The sequence below is a fragment of the Gossypium hirsutum genome, chromosome A13, assembly GCF_007990345.1.
Source record: "Gossypium hirsutum isolate 1008001.06 chromosome A13, Gossypium_hirsutum_v2.1, whole genome shotgun sequence".
Classification (NCBI taxonomy): Eukaryota; Viridiplantae; Streptophyta; class Magnoliopsida; order Malvales; family Malvaceae; genus Gossypium; species Gossypium hirsutum.
This window is the reverse complement of record NC_053436.1, coordinates 73,815,570-73,825,713: the sequence shown is the minus strand read 5'-3', so window position 1 is coordinate 73,825,713 and position 10,144 is coordinate 73,815,570. Positions and strand designations below refer to the sequence as shown.

At 33.3% G+C, this 10,144-nt stretch overlaps 1 protein-coding gene across 1 annotated transcript; it reads right to left on the bottom strand.

Annotated features, from left to right (window-relative positions):
• Positions 1 to 3,416: 3,416 nt before the first annotated feature.
• Positions 3,417 to 5,279, bottom strand: LOC107893604 (myb-related protein 1). The gene is made up of 5 exons (XM_016818640.2): positions 4,788 to 5,279; positions 4,621 to 4,697; positions 4,465 to 4,522; positions 4,290 to 4,374; positions 3,417 to 4,210 (listed from the first exon to the last, which is right to left on the bottom strand). The coding sequence occupies exons 1-5, from the start codon at positions 4,990 to 4,992 to the stop codon at positions 3,511 to 3,513; spliced, it is 1,125 nt and encodes a 374-aa protein (XP_016674129.1). The 5' UTR covers positions 4,993 to 5,279; the 3' UTR covers positions 3,417 to 3,510.
• Positions 5,280 to 10,144: the final 4,865 nt, after the last annotated feature.

Below are 10,144 nucleotides of genomic sequence, written 5' to 3'. Positions count from 1 at the left end.
TTTTAGGGAAAATTTACAGAACTAGATTCCGAGTTTCTGAACTCAAGATATGATTTTTAAACCGACTAGTACGCAGATTGGCAGTGTCTGGGAAATTTTTTTATAAGTGGTTTAAAGTCTGTTAACACCTCGTGTTCGACTCCGGTGACGGTCTCGGGTTCGGGGTGTTACAACACGGGCGTGCTACCCTTCTACACGGGCGTCTGCCCTGTTTCAAGGTTCATTTTTATTAACTCGGTTTAAGGACCCGAGTTGGTCCCAAATGGTTCCCAACGAGAGTTTGAGGCCTTGTAGGCCTACATTAAAGACTTTTAAACAAGGTCAGAAAAGTTTTAAATTGATCAAGTCTTGGTGACTCGAAAATGATTATATGCATGTGGGTAAGTATGGTAATGCCTCAAGTCCAGTCCTGGCCTCGAACTCGGGTAAGGGGTGTTACACATGAACTTAGATTTTTAGCTTAAGATCTAGCTATCAAAAAGGGGAGGTCACAGTAGCGAATCTCTGGGCAGTAGATTAGACAATATTTTGCCATGGCATTATTTTTATATGAACATTTCACCCGATTAATTCCAACCCTATTCACTCAACAACAGAATTACTCTTGATATTCTCTGTGAATTGCCACATCATTTTATTTTCCATACCATTTCTTTGTTCTTTATCATTTAATTTCAGTAATTCATTATTCAATTTTCTTATTCACTTTGAGATTATTTCCTAATATGTTGGTATAATTAACAAGATTATAAAAACGTACTCAATTTCTTACCAGTTTTAGATCCCTGTGGAGACGATACTTACTTATCACTTTATTACTTGAATGACGTGTACACTTGCACAATTGCGCTAGTTATTTTACATGCAACAATATCCTTGGCGTACTAATTATTCCCCCCTTGCATTGGCTCAACTTAAGAATTTGTACACTTTTGGCATTACTACAATCCTTCATTTCAATCAGTCATGCTATAAGCTACAATGCGGAATAACTTTGTTCACCCATTTTGCTCTTGTTTATTACAAATGAATCATTACCTCTCTTGCCAACAAAACATATGCAATTTTCCTTAACAATTATTACCATCGCGGACTAACATACGACGAATTGACCTTAGTAAAATCATGCATTAGGATTCACACGTGGTGAGCTTTTACATGTGGATATACACAAAATATTATATATGATAACTTGATCTTGGCGATAACATGCTGGAAAACTTTTATGTGCGAAATTATCATGACAGATTCATATATGTGGGTTCTTACTTATGAACTCAACATTAAAAGATAGCTGCCACAAGACTCTTATTTGAAGAAGTCAATACTAAATTCTTGTTTGGTGGATAGTCATTGCAGATTCTTGACTTAACGCTAATCCTTGACAGACTCTTGGATAATAGACATATTGACTATCATGAAAGATAATCACAGGTACGCTTCACATCAGAGGTTGTTTGAGCTAATCATGTACAAAGGTGTCATCCATTCAGGCTAAACCTTTACCGACACAATAATTGCCTGGCCAGAGCTGTATATACATGTAAGGTTACCAGTCCAGGCTAAACCTTTAAAACGAAATCAAATTACTAGTCCAGACTAAATCTGTGTCACATGTATCTTTGAGTCCACAACAAATGTTGGATCTTAGAATCATCAGGAAATAACACTTGACCATGTGTATGAGTATTTTACTAAGGTCATCAGGACACTTTCATTTATATCCTGATCTCATTCCTTTGTATTAGCAGACTATCATACATATATATGTGGATTCATTTACATAAATTGTTCTGTGGACTTCTGTATGGAGAATTTCCACGAGTAACCTTGTCATGAAGCTTAGAGAACAATTCCATCAAACTGTATTATTTTGCGTATACCCATGGCCATAAAACTTGCTTACATACATAAGGCTTAAGACCTTAGACTCCACATACCAATCATTTTCACTACTAACATATATCATGCATTCAACTAAACATACTTTAAATAACACAACATAAATCATAACAAACCTATCACAATTAACAATTCATTAAACTAACAACTTATAAATTTTACCAAACATGCATTTGAAATTAGCACTTTGCATGCTTCATTAGTATGACAACATTCTATTATAATTCCACTTTTCATCAACAGCTGAACATGAAGTTAAACATACCACAACAACATAATACTAATATACATAAACAACCACTGGGGATTTAAGTTCAGAAACTCACCAGGAATATACCTGAAAGCCGATTCTGACTATATCTGCTTAAACTTTTCTCCATTGCTTGAACTTCCTCTTAATCGATTAACTAAGCCAGTTTACTAAATTTCTCAATTTCATAAGCTAATTCATTAGTTTCTCCTTTCATGCAGACAGCTCCATGATTTCTCTCTTACCAAAACAAACCAGAGAAGATAAAGAAGAAAGAAAATGAATAAAAAAATGAGAGAGTGTTCCCAGGAGAATGACATCCATATCTTATATAACCCTCCCGCACTTGTACACCAAAATCAATATATCAGCAGCAACATTAGTGTCATCCATCATAATGTTTCCTATTAAGAAAATACTTGGTTCTAAAGTAACGAGACTAATAATGGAAATCTAACCATTTGCTAAATTAGTTAGCAAGATCCAAGTAATTACACTAGGACCCTCAAAAATAGGAGGTTTTATACTTTGATACCCGAAATTAATGTTGTACTTATCCTTTAATATTTATGGGTGTGACATCCAAGTAATGATTTAAGTTTTATAGTTCACCATGTAGCAACCTCACACTCATACAAAAATCTAGATCACTCTCTACTAGGTCTTTCTCCTTAAAAGCTTAGTTTTTAAACCAAGTGACTTACTTGAATTTTACCTACACAAAATGCACTCTAGATTCCTTACTGAACAAAAGACAAGTGTTAATTCTCATACATACTACCCAATACAAGCTTATCAGATGTAAGAGTTTTAGGCTTGCTAATATACATATCAATTACAATCTCCTATGTAGCCTTGCAAACAGTTCTACAACTATCCTAATAAATACCAAGATAAGTATAGTGATTTTCAAGATATCTTCAAGTCAACTCGATCCAATCTCAATAAAATAGAAAATTCAGATTGCATTGGAACACTTGGATATGATCTTTATGTGATTTGATTCGATACAGGTAATCTTAATATATGTGCCAAAAAAATTTTTGGCATAATCAACAATTGCGTAACCCAATGAATTTTAGTTCAAAAGATTTTTAATTTAAATAAGATAAACTATGTTGTGTGACAATTGGAACCATAACTGCTTCAGCAGTTTTTTTTTTTTTAAATATATTTTGCTGAAAATATCTAATTGTTATGTAGTTGTTGCACTATAATTTATTAAAGTATATTTTGTTTTAGGTTGAATCAGAGACATCAAACATTTCGTCACCGATGTTTAATCGAAATTCGATTATAAATATAATGGACTTTGGTGGTGTTCGCTTTCTGTAAAATCATGAAGCTCAACAATGTTTTCAGCCCCAGCTGAGACCATTGAGATCAAATTGTTTGCACCTTGAAGCTACATCATTTTCTTCATCAACATTTAAATCAAGCTTTGTTGCGAAGTAATGGAGTCCATCATCTTCATTTCTTCCATTAAACTTCCTTTCAGAAAATCTGCTGCTGTTGCTGTTGAAGCCCTTCCCTTTATCTCCTTGTAATCCTACAGTTATGGACAAATCACTGCCATTGGAGCTTCTATCTGCAATCTTGGCTGTTGAAGACGGAACCATTTTGTTCTCTCTCAGCCCAGTTTGGGGTAGCCATGGATCTTCTGCTACAAGGCTATAGGGTCTTAAACAAATCCCATTGTTGTGTATTTCTTGGTCTTTCTGAGATCCTTCAATGGAGGTCAAACAGCTATCTATGGAATTTGTTTTTGTTTTCTGGTGGCATAAACCCTGCAACTCTTTCAAATCCATTAGTGTTGAATCCAGGCATTGGTTAGACACTTTAGACACCAGTTCAGATAATTGAAGTTGGGCTGCTTCAAGCCCCATTGAACCCGGATTTTGTCTTCCAAGACTCTCTTGAGCTTTCTCCAGTACTGACTGTAAGTATTTCCCTTGAGCCTCGATCCGAAGCTGTAAATGTCGCTGCACCTCGAGCTGCTCGTGAAGCCGCCTCTGGACTTCAATTTGCATTTGCAGTGCTTCGCTGATTTGTAAGCCTCTGGATTGTTTTATGAACATCAAAGTCAGTATATGAAAAATATATATATAAACGATTGAGACACCATTGATGTTATTACCTGTTTGTCTGAGGTCCAACAGTTGAGTTATTCATCTGAATCCCATTTGCTTCACTTATTTTGTCTGCTGGCATTGCAACCGCACCTATATCCATTGGGTTAAAAGTTATAGCTCCTGACCTTTTATATTTTTGTTTGAAGTACACTAAAAAGAAGGGGAACACAGTCTACTTACCTATTTTGTTACTGCCATTATTAGCTTGTCCATGGGGATTTTTACTAAGCCTGTATTTCTGCAGCCAAAATGTGAGAATTACTTAGCAATTGTACAACGTGTTATGTTGGAGGCCGATTCTGAACATGTGACAATGCGGAGCTAGATACAAATTACCTGAAGGTGACTCTTGAGATGATACAAGGTAAGGCCTGGAATCCCCATTATTTTCATTACTGTTTTAGGAGTAGCCTCTGCAATGAAAAGGTGTATACAGTTATTTGTACTCGTCCGAAGCAGTTTATGCATGTGGCGGAGACATATTTGGATATGAAATTACTTACTGTCTGCTCCTCCGAGCTGATTGACAGCTTCAATGAAGCGTTCATGGAGGTCAGGCGTCCACTTCAGTCTGGGCTTGGCATCAGTCGAGAGGACAAGGCCAGAATCTCCAGTGCCATTCCCACCTTGCAGTAACAAATGCCTGTCAGGAATGGCCGTTCTCAAACAAGCCTGGATGTTCTTCCCTTGATGATGATGATGGTACATCTTCTATCTCCAAAAGGAACTCAAAGCATGCAAATAGACAAGAGGACACGCTCAAATGTTGCCTCTCCCTAATGCCCAGTAATTACAAGCCAAAGGTGAGCCCAGCCATGATGGCTTTATAAAGCAGGTTTTACAAGAATAGAATCTGGGAAATAGCTACATGGCAACACCATGACCTGATCCATTATTAACAGTGACTGAAACAAAGAGATATTGTTAAACTATGGAAAGCGCTTTGAATTCCTGCAACACAAAACCAACTTTCTAAAAAACACTTGCAAGAACTTGCATTAGATACTGGGAATTGATCCATCATTTTTCCTATTCGTCCCTACTGGCAAAAGGTCCAAGAATCTTATTCCCACATGGGTGACTTGGATTAGGGGAATCCACTAACTATGTTTTCTCCACTTCAAACAAGATTCTTAGAAACTCTTGTACCTTTGTTCCTCACTATCACACCCCAAACCACATGATTTTGTCCTACAAACCGTTTCGCTTGGGGCCATCTGAGTCTCTACAGCTCATCCTAGAGTTTTTCAATATGGAATTGGAGCGATGTCAGGAATACAATTAAGTGATGAAGAATATAATTACCAAATTTTAGTTTTTAACAGGTAAGATTCTTTTGACTGAAGCACCGTGAAACTTTGGAATTAGATACATACAAGAAAATTTTAAAAATTTGAGGAAGAAATATGCTCTTCATTGGAGATGATTATTGTTTGGTGGCAAAGGAATGAAATATGGAATGCATTCCACAATCTGTCTACTACACCTCCAGTTTACTACTTAAATGACACGAGCAAATATATTAAAACAAAAAAAAAAAGAAAAAAGAAAACACTAAGCACACCAATATCAACCCTTTCCCACTCCAATTAACATAGGTATAATTTAGAAGCTGTAGGAGAGAACTCTTGCCTCTTACTAGGCACCTCGAAGACCCAATGAGCACGTGTACCTGAAAATATTAAATATATTTGTATTTGGCACTCGGTCTGAATAATGTAGTTATAATTTAGAAGCAGGGCTCCCAAATCCTTTGGCTTTGTTGAACTGGTATAAAACAGCCGGTACCTTAAACGGGGAATCCTAAGCACCCGATGAAAAGGAAGGGATTTTGTACTTGCATTTGTTGAAAAAACATGACAAACCCTGGCCCTGAAAACGACAACTTACCATTGACCTTAATGCTTTTGTCTGGTTTTTTTTCTTGATTCTCTTTCCATGAATCTATACGCTCTTCTTTCTTCATTTCCATTACTTACTTATGAGCTTATCTTAATTAACCAATTATAAGTGGCTTCTCAAACATCCTTCTTATAGATATATATAGAAATGTCAGCCTAATGCAGAAATATACATGCTTAAACTTGGAAGTGTAGTTGTTTTTTGCTGTTTCGTATTCTTTGTTATTCACTTCTGTAATATTCTGTTTATATCTTCAATCAATGTGGTAAATAATATTCATTTATGCCTACATCCTCTACAAATGAGATATAATTAAAATGAAAACAAAAAAGAAGCCAGAGAGGGAACTAGTTTTGGCGATAATGAAGGAATTATATGATATTATTAATCTCTTTTTGGCCAGAATATTACTGTTTAAAATAAAAAAGAATAATATCTGCACGATCAACAGCTAATGAGGAATAAATTCGTAATATTAAGTTATGGAGACAAATCCGGTAAATAATATAAACCAACAAATATAGAGAAATTTTAATAAAAATTGTTGAAGAATAGGTATATATATATATAAATATATGCTGACTGCTGATGCCCACAATAAAATGAGTGCTTGAAAATTTTCTAAAACAGAAATTACATTGGCATGTGTTTCAAAACAATTATAAGCTATAAATTGTTGCATTTATGTTTAACATTTGTATTTCAAATACTTTTATTATACAATTATAATAAAACATATAATAACTCAATTCAAAATTTAAATTAGAATTCGATTCGATTCGATTATTCAACCCAAAATACTCATGATTCAAGCAACTCCAGACACTCTATTTTGAGAGCTTCGACTCTGTTTCTGAACTAGGACACTGAGCTTCGACTCTGTTTCTGAACTAGGACACCATCCCCCTCTATCTTAACCTCCTTAATCTCATGTATAAACAATTTTCAAATATAAATATGAGAATAACAACTTTTAATATCTTACCAAAAAAAAAACTTTGAATTACACTTTTAAAAGGTATAATGATTTGTTTGATTTTTTAATTTTATAAAAAAATATTTTATTCTTAAATTTAAATTTTCACCTCTTTTAATCTTTAAATTTGTGTTATTTATCAAATCATCTCAAAATAGATAAAAAAAAGTTAATATGTGTTAACTTTGCTGACATGTTCTCACATGAATGCACCATTAGCAATTGATTATTTTTTTAAAAATAAAAATATATTTTTTAATATTTTTAATTTTAAAAAAATAATTGCTTACGTAGCATACATGTGAAAGTCTACATATATGCCATGTAAATAAATGATATTAGTTTATTTATTTATTTTTAGATGATTTGTGAAATGATTTAAATTTTAAAAAGGTAAAAATTTAAATGAAAAACTAAAATGATTTTTTGAGTAAATATGATACTTATACCCGACAAAACTCCATTTCCCAATGTTTAGTGGCATTTTTGGAAAATCAATTGATTCTGAAATGTGAGGATGCAGTTTGAAAGAATCTAAGAATAGCTTTAGATAAAGTTAATAATAACAGAATCTGAAAACAGTTTGGTGGAATATGATTTGAGAATAGGCTAACAGTCATGTTATAGTTATTTGCAATTTAGTCCGTAACCTGTAAGTACAGATACAATAGGGGATTTTGACATTTAGTTTTAAGAGGGCGTATTAAAAGATTAAATTTTTGAAGAAAAGAATTGCAACCGATATGCTTTACTAATATTCTCCCACCCTCTCTTTCCATATCACCTAATTTTTCTGTTTTTGATCATCATCATCAAATAGAAACAAAGAAAAACAAAAAATCACAAATCAGGTACCAAATATCGATATGCTTTTCTTAGGCTCTTTTTAATTTATGTGTTTGTTAAGTACTTACAAAGTTTTGTCCAACACAAATTTAAAGGGTAAATTACACTTAAGGTCACAAGTTATTATTAAATTTACGTTTTGATAATTAAATTTTTAAAAGTTACATAATGGTTACTGAATTATTCGAAATTTTTTATTTAAATCAATGGCAATTAAGTTTATTTTTTTTAAAAAAAGGTGAGCTCCAAGCGACGGTTTAACAATCAATACAATGAATCAATATCCATCAACAAATAGAAGAACATACCTTACACATAAGCCAATCATGCAGTCAATATTGAAAATCGGAGAAAAAAGTTATTTGGATTTTAGTTTGTAAATTCGTGACAGTTGTTATTTCAAATAAATAAATAAAAACAAAATTGTGAAAGAGAGCTTTTGATTAGTGTTGGTGGTGCAAATAGAGAAAGAAAATTTTCAAATAATTTAGTAATAATTTTGTAATTTTCTGAAGTTAAATAACCAAAACATAAACTTACTAATAGAATTGACCTTGACTGTAATTTACCCTATTTTAAAATAAATATACAACGCAAGGCAACTATTTCAAACCACGAATAAAACATGATATATATGATTTCTTTCTGCTTTTGAGATTAACTGAAGATGTTAAAATTACCCAACATATCTAAACCATGTCTTTAGATTGAACCCAGCTTAAAATATGTATATTTCCATTTATCAGTTGTTATTATGTTGACAGAAAAAGTATTTTTGTTCAGACAAAATAAGTACTTCACTTGATATCCAAAAAGTTAAGTGCATGTAAATAAACCATTTGTAGGACCAAAAATACAGGGTCTGTTAAGGACCCAATCATCATCTTCCCAACATTTCGGTACATAAAAAGTTACTTAACATTCCCTGATGGTGTCAAACCGAAAGTTCAGTACGGGTGTACGTCATTTTGTCCATAAATCGACCATTTTATACATCAAACTCCATTGTATGATACCAGCGTGACACAAAAGAACATAAGACACGATAGCGAAATATAACTAGAATACTTGACTTACACCCAAATACCGATTATCCGACACAAAATATAAATAATACAGACACGAATGATTAACAGTTACTGCATTTCAGGCCAATATTTGTTCTTCCTTGTACTAAAAGTTTAATATAATTTCACCCCTTTTTTTCCAAAGACTAGAAAGAAGAAGCTATGAAAAGAGCAGAGCACCATAACCAGATGAGAATATTAGGTTAAAAGGACTAGTTTTAATCATAAGCAAGACACACGTGTGAGATTCTTATTGGCCAGTCACCACAAGCATTGGCTAAAATGGAAAAGTGAGAAATGACCACGGAATGTTATTCCATTGTTGAAAAGAAGGCCAAAGTCTTATTTATTTTTTCCAGATTCCCATGCATGGAACTGGAATGTAAGAATCTTAACTCAAACTAAAGCCACTGAGTCATATTCTCAAGTGAAGTTTGGGGGGGGGGGGGGGAGGGTATTATTCCTCTCTACTCAAAGCCACAAAAAAATAGATTCCCTCCCCATCTTCTCTTTTTCTTTTCACCAATTTTTTTGGTAGAAAAAAAAAAGGCTGAGGACAGTGAAAGAAGTTGTAGATGCCTTGATTTGAACTTTATATGTGTTGAATGTCACTGTCGTCAACTATATATACCAAGTTCTTTTAGATCAGTGAAAAATAATATAGATGTTTTCATTTAGGCATGAGATTGGGATTATACATTATGCCACCCTCCCACTGCTAACCCAAATATCCTCAAATTAACTTAAAATTCTTTTATGACAGAGTTATAAGTTAAAAAATTATTATTATTATTATACTCGGTGCTAAATATAAGAGTTAAAAAAAACCTACTATTATACTCGATGTTAAATATAAATATGTCAAATATGAGCAACTTTATTCAAAGTTTAAATATGTCAAATATGAGCAACTTTATTCAAAGTTTTCTATGTATTTAAGTGCATCATATTTAAAAAATATGTCAAACACTAACACTTTAAAAAATAGAGTTGAAACAACATATTATAGTGAAGCTCATGCCGTTAAAGTACACATGTCCATGGACAAGCTGGATCACAGCTCAATTTT

What these genes read in the sequence shown, in the direction of transcription:
- LOC107893604 (XM_016818640.2), bottom strand. Translation starts at nt 4,992, where the DNA reads ATGTACCATCATCATCATCAAGGGAAGAACATCCAGGCTTGTTTGAGA. An exon ending in TCAGCTCGGAGGAGCAGACA is followed by an intron (nt 4,698 to 4,787) that starts GTAAGTAATTTC and finishes TTTTCATTGCAG; the next exon opens with AGGCTACTCCTAAAACAGTA. An exon ending in ATCTCAAGAGTCACCTTCAG is followed by an intron (nt 4,523 to 4,620) that starts GTAATTTGTATC and finishes TTTTGGCTGCAG; the next exon opens with AAATACAGGCTTAGTAAAAA.